This window comes from Octopus bimaculoides, chromosome 5 (assembly GCF_046866305.1).
Source record: "Octopus bimaculoides isolate indiv1 chromosome 5, ASM4686630v1, whole genome shotgun sequence".
Classification (NCBI taxonomy): Eukaryota; Metazoa; Mollusca; class Cephalopoda; order Octopoda; family Octopodidae; genus Octopus; species Octopus bimaculoides.
This window is the reverse complement of record NC_142932.1, coordinates 106,528,237-106,550,358: the sequence shown is the minus strand read 5'-3', so window position 1 is coordinate 106,550,358 and position 22,122 is coordinate 106,528,237. Positions and strand designations below refer to the sequence as shown.

At 35.2% G+C, this 22,122-nt stretch overlaps 1 protein-coding gene across 2 annotated transcripts in view; it reads left to right on the top strand.

Moving 5' to 3' along the window:
* LOC106883585 (ankyrin repeat domain-containing protein 17) overlaps window positions 1-22,122 on the top strand; it is a 120,375-nt gene that overhangs the window by 18,461 nt on the left and 79,792 nt on the right. The window contains exons 1-2 of one of the 2 annotated variants that reach the window (XM_089352879.1): window positions 13,317-13,870; window positions 16,284-16,443. In XM_089352879.1, the coding sequence (XP_089209005.1) occupies window positions 16,332-16,443 (112 nt within the window). In that variant the 5' untranslated portion in view covers window positions 13,317-13,870; window positions 16,284-16,331. Of the gene's footprint in view, window positions 1-13,316; window positions 13,871-16,283; window positions 16,444-22,122 lie in introns of those variants that run through there. The other variant, XM_014934654.3, reaches the window with a different exon arrangement.

Here is a 22,122-nt window from a genome sequence, read left to right as displayed (position 1 = left end):
CAACCCCAGCATTCCCATCAAATCCTCAGTCCTCCTCTTATCAAACAGCTTCACCCCACACATTTCTCTCACCATTGCTCTCTCAGTCCTCAAAATTACCATCTCTCTCTCTCTCTCTCTCTCTCTCGCTCTCTCTCTCATACAGCATTGCAGCTCTCACTTAACTCTTATAGACCCTTCCTTTCATCTTTAATGAGAACCTTTTCTCATATAACAGTGCTCCACATTCCCTGAACTTCACCCAGCCAAGTCTCGCTCTTGCTGTCACCACTGATTCACATCCACCCTATCCCTCAAATAACAAAACCCTGTCCCTGTTTCCACCTCGTCACACAGTGTTTCCACTGGTTCCGCCAGCCCTCCAGCTCCTTTCTCACATCTTCCACAAACAAACCATCTCGCCAGTCTTGGGGTCAACCTTCATTTTCGTACATCTACCATGCTAATCTTATAATTTATCCTTATATTAAGTTTAAATTGATGTTTAGATAAAGAATACAGTCTTTATAGTAAACATTTTAATGTTATACATAACCTATTATCTAGTATAAAAAGACTTCAAAATGGCTCTATTTTTCAAGTAAAGGGTTATTTATTCCATGAGGCTTCAAAAGAAAGAAGTGCTCAGATGATTTGTTGATAGGAGAAACTAAAGAACACTGCCTTACTGCACTCTTGTACAAGTGATTGCAGATATACGCATGCACTCACACGCACACATACACACACACACACACACACGCACTTCTTTCGGTTTCTTACTACCAAATTCACTTAGAAAGCTTTAGTTGGCTCAGGGCTACAACAGCACTTGCTCAAGGTGCTTTGCAGTGAGACTGAATCTGAAACTGTGTGGTTAGGATGTGAACTTTTCAAATATACAGTCATGTACTATTCCGTGTTATGTTACATATCTTTACCTAAACTATTTCTATGGTGTAGGTAGTGTAACTATTTCTATGGTGTAAGATATGAAAATTTGTTTATATGGAATTACAGTAGCTATTGTTTGTTCAATAGTTTATTTATTTTTTACCACTTCAGAAGTTAACTAACATTAAAGTAAAACCTGTTTTTCTCCTAAAGCTTTTGTAACTATTACTTCTTTCTTGTAAGTTAAAAATATTCTATAAAATTATCAAATTCACCAAGAATATCAAAATGATATTATTCTTTTATTTGGTTTCAGTCATTTCGACTGCAGCCATGCTGGAGCACTGCCTTTAGTCGAACAAATCATCCCCAGGACTTATTCTTCGTAAGCCTAGTACTTATTCTATCAGTCTCTTTTGCCAAACCACTGTTATATAGACGTAAACGCATCAACATTGGTTGTCAGGCGATAGTGGGGGGACTAACACATGCATAAATACATACATATATACGTGTGTGTGTGTGTGTGTGTGTGTGTGTATATATATATATATATATATATATATATATATATATATATATATACGACGGGCTTCTTTTCAGTTTCCATCTACCAAATCCACTCACAAGGCTTTGGTCGGCCTAAGGCTATAGTAGAAGACACTTGCCCAAGGTGCCATGCAATGGGACTGAATCTGGAATCATGTGGTTGGGAAGCAAGCTTCTTACCGCACAGCCACTCCTGCGCTTTAGTTTGAAAAAAAATTTATCTCCTCTAATTAAACCATAACTCAATGAAATTGTGAACATAACTACAGACTTCCAATGTGACTAGAATACATTCTGATAGCTAGGCTTTTTTTGAAAAAGAGAAAGGAAAAAAAGCTTGAAACAAAATACATCCATTGAAAACAGTACGACAGATTTTATTTGGATTTGAATAATGGGCTTAGTTCAATATAAAGATCATCTTCAACACTGTTTGATATCTATATTTTATTCTGGCATGGGTTGAATGGTGTGACTGGATCCAACTAGCCTGAAAGCTGTGTTGGTCTTTGTCTACTTTGGCACGGTTTCTATGGTTTGATGCCTTTCCTAACACCTATCACTTTTACAGAGTGTACTCATTGCTTTTATCATGGCACCAACACTACTGGGGTCACCAAGTAACATCCAAAACATAACCTTTTACACAGTGGGGGTGCTATATTGAAGGAGGTGGCATTGTGCTAGGTATAGAGAGGTAAAAGTAGGAAAGAAGGAAGGACAGGGACATGTGTCTTATTGTAGAGGAGACACATAGGTGCCTCAGCAAGAAAGAGAGAAAGAATGCTGGACAATATAATCTTTGATATTCAGTTCAGTATTTTTGAAATCTTCTACAATACTTTTTATAAATAAGTATTTTTTTAGCTGGTCACTTCATTACTTTATTTTGGTAAACTTTATGTCTTTAATCCTAAAGCTGCTGAGCAATAAATTCTTCCATATGTTATTTTTATCAAATTATGTCTTTTAATCTCCAGTTTTTATGTAATTGTGAACTACTTGAAACTTTTCTAAATAAGAATGATCATGGCGTAGGAGTGGCTGTGTGGTAAGTAGCTTACTTACCAACCACATGGTCCCGGGTTCAGTCCCACTGTGTGGCATTTTGGGCAAGTGTCTTCTACTATAGCCTCGGGCCGACCAAAGCCTTGTGAGTGGATTTGGTAGACGGAAACTGAAAGAAGCCTGTCGTATATATATATATATATATATATATATATATGTATGTGTTTGTGCGTCTGTGTTTGTCCCCCCAACATCGCTTGACAACCGATGCTGGTGTGTTTACGCCCCCATAACTTAGTGGTTCGGCAAAAGAGACTGATAGAATAAGTACTAGGCTTCCAAAGAATAAGTCCTGGGGTCGATTTGCTCGACTAAAGGTGGTGCTCCAGCATGGCCACAGTCAAAAAGACTGAAACAAGTAAAAGAGTAAAAAGAGTATGGCTGAAACTTTAATTTCCTGGCTAGGTTTTATTATGGGATCAATAATAATTATCAATCATGCATTGTAAAGGTTTCCATGTAGCTATTTTATTCGTAAATGGAGTTTAAAAAAAAATGAATAGATTAATACTTGAATATGTTGCTTAGTACCTAAGCTGTGTATAATATTAATGCCATTTTAAGATCATTTAACTATTTCATATATCTCATATCCTGTTTGTATATCATCACCACCGCCAATAAAACTGATTGGTCTGCTTATCTGTTAATCTTACTATATCTAGAGATTACTATCCTAATCATAGTTCTATCATTCACCCTAACTATCTCAACTATGTAAAATAATTATTCCAGTGAGGGTATATCCAACTCTGTTACCAAACTTAGCTACCCAACAGTATTTCCATTTATGCTTCTCTCCTGTGACCAGCCTGACTAATCTTACTACACGTTTTATTTTTTTATTGCAAATATTGACTTATGTTCTAACATCTCTCCTATCTTTTCAACTCGACTTTTTATTGGGTTGGAACAAAAATTTGTAGTGATTTTTTAATAGATGGTGTTTAAACATATAATTTTGTTTCACATGTGATTGAAATATACGACATGTATACATACTCTGATAGGTAACATTTCATGTCTTTCAATAGAATTCATGTGTGGATTGTGAGTTTTAAATATTTTTACATTAAAAATGAAGATTGAGGAAAATGAGATGCATTTTCATCATTTGATGCTCTTTTATTTCTAGAAAGGAAAAACACTGAACAAACAGCAAAAAAGATGTGCCATTTATGGAGATGGTGCCATACCTGAGATTACTGTTTGAAAGTGGTTTGCTTGGTTCAGTAGTGGAAATTTTGATCTGGAAGATTGAGAATCTTCCAGCAAGTCTGCAGCCATTGATGATGACAAATTATCTAGGTCACACTGTATGGGACATTGCAGAGATACTCTCTATATATCTCATATGAGCATTGTAAGGCATTTGAAAACACTTGGATACGTGAATCATTACGATGTTTCAGTATCTCACGATTTAACAAGAAAAATGTTAATGGATTACATTTCCATCCACAATTTTCTGTTAAAACACAACAAAAACAACCTGTATTTGAAAAGAACGATAACAGAGATTGGGAAATGAATTGTTTACCACAGTGTGAGTGAAAAAGATACTGAGGAAAATAAAATGAGCACTGTTAACCAGTTCAAAAGCTGGTTGTATCTGAAGAAGGTGATGCTGTGTATCTGGTGGGGTTGGAAAGGCATTGTGTGTTACAAGTTCCTTCTGCAAAATCAGATGTTGAATTCAGACAGGTATTACCTAATTTGACTGATTAAAGGTAGCAATTGATGAAAAGCAGCCAGGATTGACCATTCAGAAGGGTATCATTTTCCGTCAGGATAATACCTGATCTTGCTTCTCTTTGCTGACCCAGCAGAAATTGTTATAGCTTGGCTACCATGTCCTACCTTACTTATATTCATCTAACCTTGCAACTTTCAATTACTACTTATTTCAACCCCTACACAATTCTCTTAATGAGAAGGGCTTCAATTTACTGGCAGCCTGTGAAAACCACACAACAGTAAATTACACAGAAAGATGTCAAGTTGTGGGAGGATGAAATAATGAGGGTGTTGCAAAGATGTTGAAAAGTAGTGGAACACAATGGCACATGTGTAGATGAATAAATCTAAGTACAAATATCTAAATATTGTCTTTGAATTGCACATAAAAAGCCCTATGGATTTTTGTTCTGAAGTAATATTTTATTTGCCAACCCAAGACAATGACTGAACTCCCTCATTATTATTCACATGCCAGATTCCTTCACAGATGACAAACTATTCTCCCTGTAAATAACTCTGCTTCACTGCCTCCTAAATTATCACCAGCATGGATTTTGCTTGAATAAGTAATCCCAATGATAAAGAAGGAATATATTTTTGTTCAGAAATGTAAAATTGACAAATGTGAAATGAATGTAAAAATGCACACCCATGCATATATTTCATCACTCAAATACAAGTAATATAATTGGAAGTTGAGCCTTCTTAGTATCTGTACCTGAAAGTTGGGGCTAATTATGAAATGCTGTGTAAATAAATCTGGAAGGAGGAATTCCTCTCTTTTTTTTTTTCTGTGACAGTTTTGCATATTTGTTTATTTTTTTTTGTTCTACTAACCTAGTAAATTTTCTTGTAGACTTTTGTCACATATCTCAGCAGTATTCTAATTCTTCCACATTCTCCTAAGCTTGGAAAAAAAAAATAAGGCAGATGTTGTAGGCTTTTGGTTTTGTTTGTTAAATACCACTTTGTGATATAGTGACTTCAGTTAAAGCATTATATATACACACACTTAAATTTATAAAGCAAGTATTTAAATATTTGACAGTGAAACCATTTTCTAAATAAACTGTTGCTTCTTCATTGTTATTTGCTTTATGCTGTACCAAACTTCTCTCCTCTTTCATTCCGTGGTTAGATATTCTAATATAGGAGTTAATAGATGTTTGTATATTGAGTAAATTGTAAAACAGCTGCATTGATTTTCGTTTGGTGCAGCTTTTCTATTTAGCTATATATTGCTTGTTTTCCATTTTGTTTTCGTTTTTTCCTTCTTCTGTCTCCTGCATTTCCTCCTCTTTGTTCTCTTCTACATTCCTTATTTTTTTCTCTCTTCCATCTTTTTCCTCCTTTCTTATCTCTACCTCTTTTACCTTCCTTTTTTTCTTTCTTTCTCCTTCCTTCCTTCATTTTTCCATTTTCTTCCTTCTTTCTGCCTATTTTTCTCTCTTTTCCTTTCTCCTTTTGTCTTCCTTCTCCTGTCTCTTCATCTATCTTCTCCCTATTCTTCTCTTTATTCCTTTTTTTTTTAAATTCTCCTTTCCTTGTCTTCTCTCTTCTGTTATTTCTTCATCCTTTTTCTGCCTCTTTATTTTCCCTTTTTCTTCTTTTCATTTTCCTTTCCTTCCTTCATCCTCCTCTTTCTTTTGACTCTATCCAAAGTTCCTTAAATTTTTTTTTCTTGTTAATTTAACGATTTTAATGTAAATTCCTTCACCTCATATCTTTTTTTATTCCTCAAATTATGACCTAAAATCTATTATTCTCTAAACTTTGGTTTATGATAAGAATTTGTGTTTACTCTCATTTGACTGGCATGAATATAAAAATGAAACTTCTTAGAATTGTGCTCTTTTTTTTAATATGTATTTAAAATTTTTTGAATTTTTATCTGAGTCTTTGCATTAAAAAATAAAGAAATATCTAAATTAGTATGATACAACAAGCCTTAAATCACCAAACATTTAACCATAAAAAAACCCCTCAAAAAACTTATCATTCAGTCCTTTCATATATTCTACAGGAAACACCAGGACAAAACTTACTTTTTACAAACAATAATTTATTCTAATATTATCAATATTTTCTTGGAGGATTTTTTATCTTGAAATATTCTGTCCAATAGGATTGACTTTCTTCTGGATTACTAATACATACACATCATATTGTTTTCATAAACACTACTATGTTGAAATTCTTTCATTTTTCCTTCTTTTCCATTTTCTTATCTCCTCTTTGATTTGACCCTTGCAATATTCTGATAAATTGTAAAGAATTCATTTTACAAACTTGATTTAAAAGTGAATTGGGAAATTTAATCCTTAGTAATTTATTTATTTCAAAAAGAGAAGAAAATACTTTTTAGGCAATTTATTTATTATAAAATTTGCCATAGATTGCCTCTTTGTATCTAATTCCAGAAAACAACTGGAAAATTGCTGTGAAAGTGCACATTTTTGGTTGTATATCATTAGCAGTAAGTAACAAGTAGGTAAATGGAGTTAAATTTTAAACTTATTTCATATTTTCATTTGAATAATTTAAGATTATTTGACAGTGAGTACAACGACAATAATAATAATAATAATAATAATAATAATAATAATAAAGATTAATATAAAGAAGTTATTTTTAACTAAGTTTTCTCATTTACTCTCCAAGACTAGTAGTACACAGTTACACTGTGCTACTAGCCTTATGTGTTTAAAACCTATTTTAAACTGCTCATAGTTATGTGCTGGAGGGAAAATATGTATAAACACAAACCTCTGTTTGGAGAGATGTTGCTAGTGTATTGTTAGTTAAGACAAAAATGGCTGGTCAGAATAGATTAAAATAAAATAGGACTTTATTAAGAATGTTCAGAAGAAATGATATAAAGACCAATTAAGGGTTATGGATTATTTCTTTGATAACGAATCGAATGCAGCTTTTAAAAAATGGTTGATAATATTTTGGTTGGCTATTTCACAGATTTGGTAGATGTTAATTCAGGCTGATCTGGTTTATCATATACATAACCATCCTAGCTGAACATGATGTTTGTATAGATATTTGTATAAGATAGGTCAGTCTCTGATAATATTATAGTGGACTTCATTTTTTGAATTGGAGACCATTCTTTACAGTTAATAAGTGGGTCATTCTTAAATCCTTCATCTGAATTCATGTAGTTGTATTTCTTTAAGTTTTCATAATGTTATGATAATCCAGTTAGGTTTTCCGAGACAGAAAAATTAAATTTTTGAACTTAATTTTGCATATGATTGTACTGAAATCTCATATTTACAAGTAATTTTAGGAAGATTGATGTTAAACCTTCCTAAAATAATAAATGATTATGATATATATCTGCCTCTATTGTCATCACCACCACCACCACCATCATCATCATCATATTTTTTTAGCATCAAAAACTTGCCACTACTTAAGGGCTCTTGTCATCTACTTTGTAAGGCTTAGTGTTTTGAGATTATCATTCATTATTTCTGTTCCTACACATTCCTACTATTTGGATTGCTTGGCACTTCTTTGCCTGACTGTCATCCTTCATATACTTCACATATTTGTACTAGCACAATGCCTTTTGTACCCACCATAACTGATTTTACTGTGGCTCATCTAATTCTCTCTTTGCTCATTTGTGTTCCACCATTTTATGCATACTAACATTCCACATTCAGCAGAATCCGCTCTCTTCATTTCTTTCTAGCATTTGCACATTCTTTGCATCTAGTGTATTTATTCTTTCAGTTTTTGTTTCCCAAATCCACTGTCAAGGGCTTTAGTTGGCCCAGGGCTATAGTAGAAGACACTTGCCCAAGGTGCCATGCAGTGGGCCTGGAGTCAAAACCATGTGGATGAGGTAGCAAACCTCTCAACCACACGACTACATGTTCCTGACAATTGTTTATTTGCCTGAGATTATCATTCTTTTTCATGTAGTGGCATTTGCAATTGCTGCTAGATACCAGCTTAATAATCTCTTGAAGCAAAGATAATTTCAATAAATCAAGAATTTAGTATATCTTTCTTTCATTGTTGTTATTCCAGTGCATGCCACTGGCCTCTCTGGCAGTATTTATTCCAGCTTCTAACAACTGCCAGTTCAGCTGCACAGAGACACTGAAAAAGGTGGAATATTTAACTGAAGGCAGTTTTCCAACATGTCTTTGATTATGATATATAAAACCACTTAAAGAACTTGACAAAATTTTAATAATTAAAATTAAAAATCCAATGTAAAATTATACATGATCTAAACTAATGTAAAAACCAATCAGTACATGCAAACAGGTCCAGACAAACATGCATGTGTATGTTTGTTATTATTCTCCAGGCCAGCCTTGATTAAACAGACCTATGATGAGAAGCATTTCAACTAGAATTATCTTGTTTTCAAACATATCCTATCTTGGATTTCATAAACCAACATCTCCTTTTTTAAGACAATACAAATATGAAGTAAGGAACAGTCGGGTGCTGTTTCTTAAGGGTTAAACAACCTTACAAACAACCTATATTGTGTTGGACTTACTGTTAGAATTCAAAAGCCAGTGGCATTACTAGCTATACACTAATATATATAATCATTTGTAGAAATACATAGCTCTATCTGGAAGAGAAGCACACTCTAAGATGTGGAGCTCGTGGTTTCTGTTAAATAGCTGACCAGTGCAGCACTTCTACATATTTTATGGAAGCCATGGGTCTTCCATAAATGTGGAACAATTTGTTATATCACTAATCAGTCCATTATCACTCTTCAGCAATGGCTAGCCACTAAAAACAGTACATTTCTGTCTGTCTATTATTAACTGCATGGACACTTTTAATGACAAAATAAATTAACACTCTTTTGGTGGATTCTTACTTTTTCTCTGATATGACAATATTTGATGAAAGTCATCCACCCTTACATTCTGGACTGTTTTACTCAGCACTTCAACTTCTGCAAGACCATCTTGCAAACCATAAAGTGTGTTCTGTGTATTACAGTACTCAAGCTCTTCCATATCTCAAACTGCAGCAGATATTTTTGTTTCTTTACTAAAATGATCTCTGCTAACTTTGTAGGATCTTTTTTTTTCTCCACTTCTGAAATATGTTGCTTCTGTGAGTAATATTCCTGTTGAGTTTTCCCCACATTTTCTACCTGTTTTGCATCTAACTCTACACTAAACACCATAACACTCCAAGTGCAATAGTATCTCTGCTTGTTTAAAACCAACAAGGCAACCAACCGTAACATTGTTTCTTCCTTTACACTCAAACAATGTTTCTTGGAGCTATTCCTTATCTTTACCAAACTCCTGTCTCTCATTCCCATTACCCATGTAGGGAAACCCCTCTGATCCTGACACCTATTTTCCTATCACTTCCAACATCTCAAAGGTGATAGTGACAATTCTTAATCAATGATCACCAGAATAGTTTTCATAAAGGCGTACTCTGTTATGTCATTCACCAGTGGGCTTCCATGTTTCAGAAATTTGGTGCAAACATTTTGTTGCCCCCAAATTAGCTAAGTTTCAACCTTGTCTGAAACAATCACTTGACAAAACTGTCTGCCATTCATTCTTCTCTTGGATTATTAGCTTCTGATCAGATCTCATTATTATGGTTTGCTGATGGAGTTCTCTCTGATCTACACTTTATCAAAAGAGCTCTCAGGGTTCTAGTTCGTCTTCACACTGGTTACATGAACAGAGATCTCAAAAACATCAACGGCTCAAAGACATAATCACTGCACATATGAAGAAAACATTATCATAGCTCCCCTTCTCCCAATACAAACAGCAAGTTTATATTGTTAATATATATGTTAAATAAGCCTCACCATCACTGATGATGTCTCCTTCATCACAATCTCAACATAGCCAGGACTGTGTCGCAAAGACTGTCCTAACTCCTAATGTTTGTGTACAGTATTGCTTCCATATCTAGGATGGTACTGCTGCTATACATGCAGATGTCTTTGAGCCTGCATCCAAAGCTACTTAACTGATTGATATGAAGCCACTCATCTACACACCCTACAAAAGTGCTATCTCCTTTCTCTAACTTTTCTAATGTTACTGTAGTAGCCCCTGCTCCTTGGTGCTGGGTGATCTTGTGCCACTCCCCTTCAAACAGCTCTAACTCTTTCATCATCCATATTGTGTCCACTCACCCCAGGCTCTGCACTAACCACTATGCCTTATACATTCTTCCTAAATCATTAACTCTATACTTAAATGCCTTCCATTCATAGATACACTCCATATTGCCCTTCTATGGTTTGGTCAGTTTGATTGCGCTGAGCCAAATGTTAACTGTTTCTGTAGAATGAGTTAATGTTTTCAGCTGGGATGCCCTTTTGTATAACTATGATTTCTATCTTGAAGTTCCCCACCTTTTACCAGATATTACTTGATAGTGTATGATATGAGGTTTAAAACAATTATTTGCAAGTTTCTAATATAGAAGTGTAGCTATTCATAGTGTTATATGCTTAGTAGCAGGCATAGTTGCTTTGGTCAGCCCGTGGCTACAGTAGAAAACACTTGTTCAAGGTGCCATGCAGTGGGACTGAACCTGGAACCATGTGGTTGGGAAGCAAGCTTCTTACCACACAACCATGCCTGTGTGGAGACTTTTTTTTGAGCTCCTTTTCTATTGAGAAAGGATTGGGAAAGTGTTCAATGTAGACCCTGAGAGAAGAATAAGACATGGTAAAAGTGACAAGAAGTGAGATCGGTGTGCCTGGATAGAGGGAGTATGCAGCTGAGTAATTCAGAGGAGCTGAGGCTTTTCAGAAAAAGAGACTACAAGTCTGTGAGCTAGTGGTTTTGGCATGTTAGTGAGTCAATTGGCTGAAGGCCTATTTTTAAAATTATTTTTTTGATTTATTCTTGAATATTTGTGTGTGTAGCAACAGCATTGTCTTGGTAACTAATCAAGGCTGAAGTATTTTCTGGCTGTGCAGAGGGAAGAAAATTCATGGAATACATTTTTTATCAAGGATTTATATGTTGTCATGAAAGATTGTCAGAAACTGTGAGGTCCAGCATTTGTAATGATTTTAAAATGTTTGTGTGTTGTAAAGGGATTGGGGTTTAAGACCGTTCTTGGGAGTGGGACACTCAGTGATTTTGTCTTTGTGTTGTTGAAGGCGACTAAATTGTCATGTTCTCATTGAAGAATGTTTTCGAGGTCAGATATTCACGAAGTCTAGTGTGAGGTGTCTAGGCTGCATGTGGATGACAGCTTGTGTGCAGATGGTTAAGAGTAGTATCAGCTACATGAGAGAGTGTGTGTGTGTGTGTGTGTGTCAAGCTTGAAGTAACAAAAAGTAAGTAAAATGTAGGAGACTAACGGAATTTTGAGGTTGTGTTGGTGAGAATTTTATTTTGCAACCTTTTAGTTTTGGGTTCAGTCCTATTCTTTGATACTTTGAACATGTTTTCTACAGTAGCCTTAAGGTGAAAGTAAAATTTGTTACACACAAACTACAAAAGCACATCGTACACACATACATACACACACTAGGTACATTCTAATAAGCTATTTAAAATATGAATTGATAAGTATTGCCTGAGCTGGAAAAAGGTCTGATCTTTTTTAAAACGGGGGCCATATTTTTCATTAACGAAACACTTTGAAACTTGGAACACTGGTAGAATGTGTCATATAAAACATCTTTTTCTCTTAGTCTTCTTAAAAAAAAAGAAGAAATCCATAAGTTATTCCATGTTAAAGTCGTCGTATTTCTGTAATTTCAACCAATCACTGACGTCCATTCAGCCGATATACATTAAGTGCCGACTACATAAACAAACGATTCTGAAACAATTAACCCTAACCCTAACCTTAGGGTTAGGGTTAAAGCAAATTTAAAATGAAAAAAGCAAATAAAACGAAGGTATGGAGATTAAATACGCTTTACATCGCTTAATCAGCCAAAGGAGTAAATGTAAACAACTGAATACTTGTCAGTGATTGGTTGAAATTATCGAAATAAGACAATTTTTTACATGAAATAAATTCGAATACAAAAATATTTTTCTGTTCTATAACACAAAATAGATAAGTATATGAAGTTTGAAAGTCTTTCCGTACCAAAAACACTATGTAAAACATTAATGAAAAATGTGGCCCCCGTTTTAAAATAGATCCAAAAGGTCTTACATCTACGTGTTATATCTGTGTATGTTGAAGAGAAAAATCATGTTGCATTGTTTCATAAAAAAATGCTACGTCATAATCATCACAATCATTTTAATGTCGGTTTGGCAAAAGAAACCGATAGAATAAGTGCCAGGCTTATAAAAAAAGATGTGTACTAGGTTTGACACATTCAACTAAAAATTCTTCAAGGCTGTTCCCCAGCATGGCTGCAGTCAAATGACTGAAACAAGTAAAAGATAAAAGAAGCTGTTCAGAAAGTACCACAGGCTGCAGTTAGCTCATGATTGGCTTAAAGAGAAAGTTCTTCACACTTGGTTTACACTCTACATGTGTGTGGTGGTGCGATTGTAGAGTGAGGAAGTCTTTGTATACATTTCACAAAACCAGTTTCAATGTAGATTTGGAACCAAAGTGAGCAGCAAATGTAGTCTTTTCAAATGACATCCTACTTACAGAATCATCTTGGCTATGAAATGTCAGGCTGAAATGGTCTGCAAAGCTGGTTGTGATCCTCTTTGTCAGGGACAAAAAGTTCTGTTGCAGTTTTGCAGATGAGAGAGTTTTCAGGCTGATGTTTGTCTTGCAGGCATTGCAGTGGTGACTAAAAATTTCCCATATGATGATGATGATGATGATGGCGGTGGTGGTGGTTGTACATGATTCCCTTCAGGTATAATAGGCAGTGTTCTTCATCTGTACTGCTATAGTAAGACTGTAAGTAATCCTTTTGGGATTTTGTGAGGCATATGAAGGGATTTAACTCTTAGAATGGTATTGGTCACTCAGTTGTTCCCGTTTGAGAGAGGGGGATCAAAATGGTTATGAACAATAGTAAGCATAGAGAGCTGGTTTTAAGTGTCATTTTCATATCTGAGATTGTAATTCTATTCTTTCTTTTATTCTTTTATTCGTTTCAGTCATTTTGACTGCGGCCATGCTGGAGCACCGCCTTTAGTTGAGCAAATTGACCCCAGAACTTATTCTTTGTAAGCCTAATACTTATGTTATCGGTCTCTTATGCTGAACCGCTAAGCTACAGAGACGTAAACACACCAGCATCGATGTCAAGCGATGTTGGGGGGGGGGGGGGCACAATCATATACACACACATACATATACAACAGGCTTCTTTCAGTTTCCGTCTACCAAATCCACTCACAAGACTTTGGTCGACCTGAGGCTATAGTAGAAGACACTTGCCCAAGGTCCCACACAGTAGGACTGAACCTGGAACCATGTGGTTGGTTAGCAAGCTACTTACCACACAACCACTCCTGCACCTGTAAGGTGAGATTTTAGATAAAATCCACTCACAAGGCTTTGATCAGCCCAAATCCACTCACAAGGCTTTGGTTGGCCCAAGACTATAGTAGAAGACACTTGCTCAAGGTGCCACGCAGTGGGACTGAACCTGGAACCATGTGGTTGGTTAGCAAGCTACTTACCACACAGCCACTTCTGCGCCTGTAAGGTAAGATTTTAGATAAAATTGACTGCTATTTATAGTAAATTGAGTGACCACATCTTTATTGACTTATATAGTCAAAGATGTTTAGAATGCTGGTCTGTCAATCAGTGATATTAGTAAATGAGTATACTGTCTAGTGCAGATTGTTTAGTACGATAAAGAATTTAGTCTTTGTCACCATTAGAAGTATTGGTCATTGTATTGAAATCTTTGGGGATGATACCTTCAGAGAGTTGAATCAACTAAGAAACTGCATTGTGGTCATTCAAAAGCTAGAAATTGCAGTCAAATCTTCCTCAAAACATATCCTATTTCTTTCAAAACCCTAAATGCACCTTAATACTATTTTTACTCCCGAAAGTTGGGTGATCATGATTAGAAAATCTTTTTATAAATCTGCTGAAGCAGAGCTGATCTGGGACTAAACCAGAGCTGATCTGGGACTAAACCATAAAGACATTTGAAAGAAGTGAGATAGGTGAACTAAGATTATTATTTGGAATGTTGAGTGTTAATATTTCATTGTGTGAGTGTGTGTGCATCAGTACCCATAATTTGGCAGAATTGGTAGAACATTGAATAAAATATTCTATGGTTTTTAGCTGTGTACCTTTATGTTATGAATTCCAATCATGTCAAGATCAGCTTTGTCTTTTAGGCGTTTGAAGTTGATAAAAAATAAGTACCAGTTAAATATCAGAATTGGTGCGATTGATTGTTCCCCACCCCCACATACTTGTGGCCTTGTGCCTAAGAAGTCACTATTATTACTCTCTGCAGCCTCCCCAAATTGTGCATCCCTGTTCCCTCATCTTCTCCAATCTTTATAGATGTTGCTTACTTCCTTCTCCCGCTTCCCCATACACTCTTGAAAGCCTCCACTCTCCCCACCAACTTCTACCCCTGCTAGCTGAAGTGCCACTTGGACATCACCACTGTCTGTCTCCTTGGAGATACCTCTAATCCATTCTCTCTCTCTCTCTCTCTCTCTCTCTCTCTCTCTCTCTTTCTCTCTCTCTCTCTCTCTCTCTCTCTCTTTCTCTCTCTCTCTCTCTCTCTCTCTCTCTCTCTCTCTCTTAAATGTGAATAGTCATGTAGCTTCTCTCTCCAACCTCATACCTTAATCCTCATCTAACATACGGATGTTGCATCCTTCCTTCCTGAGTTTGTTGTCTTGTGAGCTGCATGGTGACCTCAGTAGTGCCGATAGCATGTAAAAAGCACCTAGTACACACTGTAAAGTGGTTGACATTTGGAAGGGCATCCAACTGTAGAAGCCATGCCAAAACAGACACAGGAGCATGATACAGTCTTTGGACTCCTCGGGTCCTTGTCAAATCATCCAATGGGATATGGACCTCAAATGATAATGATGATGACTTCTATATTCTGCATACCATTAATTTTAGATCAAATTACAAGTCTAGTTTTGGGTTGATTTAATTGATATCTCCCCCTCACAATTTTTTTTTGTAGCCCTGTGCCTCAGTTAAAAATCATTCATATTTTTATTATTAATGGAAATGGAGTAATGGGGCTCAAATATCTAAGCAGTAACCAGTATTTAGTTTCGTACCTTTGTATTCAGGAGTATTTTTGACAGGGGTTGATAAAATAAGCTTGAGCTATGAACTGGAGGATAGATTCACTTGATTGCACCCTACCCACTACAGATTTTACTTTGTGTCTATGCATGAAATAAGATGAAATAAATAAGATTTTCAGTTTTTAAATTAACTATTTTAATAACAAATTGTTAATTTCTGTGGCAGGTAAAAAAAATCCTGTGTTTTACTATTAATTAAAGACTTAATTACAAAAGCAAATCAAAAGGGTTTATGTATGGTATGGTATAAAGAAATATTATTAAAAAAAACATTTGTGATATTACAAAGAAGGGAAAAATTATTGCACTTTATGTATATTTAACTAAAAGTCAAATTCTTTAGTGAAAAAGGATTTTCAGTTGTTGGGCCTCACAGAGAGGATGGCAGGAGACCAAGACTCCTGGCAGTTTGCTGTACTTGAGAAAATAAATCAAGCTAAGTAAAATTGTGGTTGTCCTTATATACTGGTGTGTCCCCTGCATCCCTCTCTTGCTGAGCGATCCTAATCTTGCGAGCTCTTGGGTGCTGGTGCCACGTAAAAAGCACCCAGTATACTCTGCAAATTGGTTGGTGTTAGGAACGGCATCCAACCATAGAAACCATGCCAAAACAGCTGGCCAACTCCTGTCAAACCGTCCAACCCATGCCAACATAGAAAACAGACGTATGATGATGATGTAGTAAAATGCATATGAAATGATATTTTCTATCAGCTTTCAGATTCAGCTCGAATGTAGATTTTTCTGCTTTTGAATATCCAATTTGGTTTCTAGTAAATGGGTTTTTTTCATTGTTCTGTTTTATTTCAGGTGGAATCCTTTTTCTTGGGTCAGGAAATAGAAGACACAGAAGCCCCCATGCTGGAGGCTGCAAAGTTCCTATTACCAGCAGAAAATATCGAAGGAGCAAACTTGCAGACTGTTGATCCCGAAACACATGCTCGCCTTGAAGCTCTCCTAGAAGTTGCAGGTAACAAAATTCGTTAGAAAAAAAAAAAAAAAGTAATCATATATACATACATACGTGTGTGTATGTATATATATATATATATATATATATATATATATACACACATATGTTTGTGTATGTAATGTAGTTAGATAATGTGTGTACATACATGTGTGTGTGTGTGTGTGTGTGTCTATATATATATATGTGTGTGTGTGTGTGTGCATGTGTGTATAATATAGTTAGATAATGTGTGTACATATATGTATTTGTATATATGTTTGTGTTTGTGTATATGATATAGATGTATTATGTGTGTACATATACGTATGTATATATATGTTTGTGTGTTCATATATGTTTATGTATGTTTTATATATATATATATTTATATTGTGTATATGTATGTGAATAATATATTACTATTTTTCTTAGAGTAAACATGTTTGAAGTGTCATGTTTTTGTCATGAAGAATTTCTCCTTGAAATAGATACTTTGTATGGTTCTGTCTCAGTTCTTTCCTATTAATCCTAAGCTGCCTTTTGGAATATTATTCCTAGTTTTTTGACATTTTTTTTTCATTTTGGTTATTGCATTTGGAATTATTTTTTTCTGTTCATAACTTTTATTTTTGTTCATTTGAACATTTAACAAGGGGCAACTTCCATGACACCTTCTGTCGATAACTTTCTAATCTACATTGTGGAATTTGATTTTGGATATCTTTATCTTTCTTCTGGTCAAATTCTGTTATTTTTTTTATTGTTTCTATCTTTTACTTGTTTCAATCATTTGGCTGCGGCCATGCTGGGGCACCACGTTGAAGGGTTTTTAATTGAATAAATTGACCCCAGGACTTATTAAAAAAAAAAAAAAGACTTTTTTAAAGCCTGGTACTTCTATTGGTTTCTTTTGCTGAACCGCTGAGTTATGGAGATATAAACATACTAGCACACTGGTTGTCAAGTGCTGGTGGGAGGCAAACACAAAAACACTCACACACACACACGACAGGCAGGCTTCTTTCAGTTTCCATCTACCAAATCCACTCAAAATGTTTTGGTCAGCCTGAGGCTATGGTAAAAGACACTTGCCTAAGGTGCCACGCAGTGGGACTGAACCCAGAACCATGTGGTTAGGAAGCAAATTTCTTACTGCACATCCGCACCTGCTGTGTTTGTTTGTTTTTTTTTAATAATTGTTTTATATTGTACATAAAAAAACGTTTTGTGCTTTTGTTATATTTGCTTATTAATACACATTTGGTTTAGAAACATTAACAAAGATATTTTGCAAACTTTGCACTGGCATTTGGTATAAAAGCTGATATAGGTCACTACACAGAAAAATGAAAGATCATGGGATTTGAGTTTAGTTGCAGCAAATAAGATCCTGATTTGAATCAAAACATTTTATCGTGTTAACGGAATTTAAATTCTTACATTATATTATCTCAGAACCTTTTCTACAAGTATAGCTATATTGATTCATAGAAATTTTTTTTTTTCACCTGTGTATTGACCCTTTGAGCCCTGTCCTCCTGAACCTTATTTGACCATATTACCTGGCTTTCTGAGCAAAATAAGCTGAAAATTGGGTTAGTCGCCTGACTGGCCCTCGTGCCAGTGGCACGTAAAAGCACCCACTACACTGTCGGAGTGGTTGGCATTAGGAAGGGCATCCAGCTGTAGAAAACTTGCCAGATCAGATTGGAGCCTGATGTCGCCTCCTGGTCCACCAGTCCTCAGTTAAATCGTCAAGCACATGCTAGCATGGAAAGCGGACGTTAAGCGACGATGATGATAATGATGATGATGAAAACAAAAATATCAATGTTACTAACAATCTAACAACACAAACATACAACAGAGATGCCTACCTGGCTCCTAGTGCCAATATTCCACCTTGGTATGCCAATTGGTCTAGCATGTTGATCCTCTTTTGACTTGTTAGGTATCTCCACTTTAGCCTGAGTGGTGTGCAGATTAGTCGTTTCAGTGAGATTCTACCAAAATGCTTCATTAAGGAATAGGTCTACAAAACCTTGTGGGGTTGAGTTTTCATTTATGTTTGGTGAAATGTTTCTAGGCCCACAATTAGAGTCATCAAAAGATAAATCAACTGGAGTGTAACTCTTATTCCAATTTACAGGTACAGTGTTAGTTTGAGCAGGTCTCCTATCACCTGAAGGGCCAGGACCATGCCCCTTCTCCTTCTCACTCTAGAATTTGATTCTTCATTACTCACACTAGAGTCCGACTCAATGTCACTGTCAGAAACTGAATCAAGATCACTTGCAGGATATTCTTCATCATTTTCAATATCTAACTCACTTAATTCGTCTAATTGAGTGATCACGTCAGCAGCTGTGAACAGCTGCTTATGTTGTTGTTTTGATTCAAAAATTCCGGGTTCAGGTTGACTTCATTTCATGGTGAAAGAACTTTTAATTTCAACATCAAAATAAGCCACATTCAACTCAGAAAGGCAGCAGACAGGTTGTTTTACCATTCTATAGTCCTGGGGTGAGTGAGCATTCTGATTGGATAAAAATAAATCATTATACTTTAATGCAGATGCACTCCACTAGTAGAGCGGGGCTACAGTATTGAGAAAAATAAGCCATCCACTGATAAACTGGTGTTATGGGCTCATAGGGTTAAGGTGATCAAATAAGGGATTAAATGTCTATGTTGTTACTTAGTTTCAGATGGATTAAGGTAATTAATTGTCATTAATACACTATTTTACTTGCATAATTAGAGACCACTTTTTGTAAAATCATTTGATGAGGGCAGCTTCAATGACCTTTGCAGATCCTTTCACTGTGTGTGTCTGTTGCAGACATGGAGGCAATGTTTTAATGTGAGATGCTAATAAATGTTTTAATGAATATATCAATATACAATTATGTTTAAAAAAGAAAAACTGAGAAAAGTATTTTACATAGAAAAAAAAAAAATCCACATCCAAACCTGCACAAATTATAAATAGAATTGATTAGATTGGAAGGTAATGCAAACTTGGACATAAATAATGTATATTATTAGCGCTGATATTTTCACCTATTGCCAAGTTTTTATCAAGAAGTACTTTTTTCCAACTTGAGCATCTCCTGTTGAATAAATTGCTTTTTTCAAGAAGTTCAAATATTCAGCCAGCTCACTTCCTTGTATAATCAAACTTACATTCAATACATCTAAATAAATGAGTATACCCTGTAACTTTTTTGGGTCATTAGAGTACATCTGAAGACTTAATTTGCATGCGGTGATGATTCAATGGAAGATAAACTGTAGTTTCTTGTTGCCAAACCTATTTAAGTAGATGCTTATTAACTCTGGTTAGTACTGGAAAATACTGGTTTTCATCATTCTGTACCATTAATGTTTTCAATAGCAAACTATATCTCCTTATGGTAACTTTTGTGTCTAGGTAAACTGAGTTTTAATCTCTATGCAATTCTATTTGTCTGCATCTGTTTATGTAGTGATTCTCTCATCACTATCCTGGCAAGTACGGTAAAGATTGTTTCCCTATTGAACTTTCAATAAGACCTCAACATATATGGTGTTCTCTTCAGCTGTCATCATTTTATACTGGCTGTCCATGTTGTTATGATTTAAGTGGGTCATCACAGTCAGTTATATTAAGATCTACAGCTTTTGTAGGTGTCTTGCTTGTATACGTCATTTTTGGCTTGAATTCTATGAGTGGATTTCCTTTCTGTGACATCCACTTTTGTGTGTACTGGGTGCATTTTACAGCACCCACACTTGAGTGCTTGTCATGTTTTTGGCAAGACAAGGCTAAAACATGGTTCCACTCAGCTTTGTTTTCCAAAATAAAATATTGTCATTGATTAATATTGTTTTCCTCACCGCATAACTATTTATAGTAATTTTTTTAATGTACTCTGCATATGTTAACACTGGCTTAAATTTCAAATTCTGAATAACTTAATGGATGTGTGGAATACACCTTAGAATAGCTGATGATGAAATATAAATTGTCAACCTTTTGGTCTGTAGGCTTGCATGCTATTAATTTAGTCTGTTCTAAACATTCAAACAACTCATTCAGTTTTCCTTCTGAAAGACAAATGCATTATATCTTAGAATGCATTCATCTCCCCACTAAGCTAAAGTAAATAATATGACAAACAATTGTACCCATGCATATTCATTGATAAAGCACCTTACGTGCTGAGGTTGAATGAAAGATTCATGTTAAATTTGAGAATGATTTGATATTGATTTGTCAATCAAAATAGCTGAATGGATATTAAAAATAAATAAATGATCTGTTAGAAAAAATATAAAATAAATACTTCATTTGTGGCTGGGGTCCAGCTTCCTGTCAACCAACTATTCTCTTTTTCATCATTAAAATTCATTGAAATGTATTAACAATCAAATGTTTGTTTGTTATAACATTAAGATGGTTGGAAGTTCTTTGTTTTGGTTTATTTATTCATATTTTTGTGCTCAAGGAGGACATTGACCTTAGCAAATGAGTCATCTTGGATAAGATTTAGAAAGTGATATACAACAAACTCAAATAATCAAATCAAGGATTATTCATCTTCATAATGATATGATTTATGATCTGAATATCTGCAATGTGGTCATTAGTCATCAGAGTAATTTTCTTTTCTATTTTCAGTGTTAACTTGGGAAAGCTGGGTATATTTTGTGCTTTATTACTTATTAGTCCACGTTAATGCTGTATTATTTATTATAAATTTGTTAAATTTTTAATATTTCTTGATGAGTCCTCAGTATGCAAATGTGCTGTCTGTCTTGTAGAGTCAGCCATGGTTGTTTGTTTACTGCTTGTGGTCATTTCTCATTTAAGCAATTCAAATGGAGGAAGACAAATGTGTGTCCTGTGTTGTAATCTAGCTATTATTTTATAGCTAAGATATTTACAGACAGACAGACAGATAGTTATTTATTTATTGTTATATATTAATATGATTTGTTAGTATGTAACGTAGTTTTGTTTAGTGTTTTAGGTACTTATATAGTTCGACAGACATAGGCACTCTATTTAGCCAATAGAGAGAAACTAGAAGTAATCCATCATTCATCATCATCATTTAATGTCCTCCTGCCATGCTGGCATGGGTGGCCATCCAACTTTTCCACAACATAACTACAATATATCTGAAAAATGGTACACTACACTTTATTGTTGCAGATTATGCTCAGAACACTTACACAACAAAGAAAAATATAGGTTTCAAATTTTGGCACAAGGCCAGCAATTTGGGGGAGGAGGAGGAAATTGATTACATTGACCCCAGTGCTCAGCTGGTACTTATTTTATTGACTTATCAAAGGAAAATATTGGAAATAGATTTTAAAAAATGTTTGGACATGTGAAATCACAGTTTCTTCCTCAAGCCCTGCCACTTCAAAAACAAAAGCACCTCCAAAGACTCAACAAGGGTACTACAACAACATCCTAAAAACACTACCTCTCTCACTCAGTCCTGATAAACATAAAAACACATACAAATAGCTGCAACATTAATAGCCTCACTGGTTCCAGCCATTGTGGTTGGATGTCTTTTTCTTGGCCAAATATCACCAATAATATATGCAGAAGAGCAGCAACTGTTGCATTCTGATGGAGCATATCGTACCTGCCTTGATGTGATGGTAATCAAAATCTAAGAGTATGGAAATAGATTG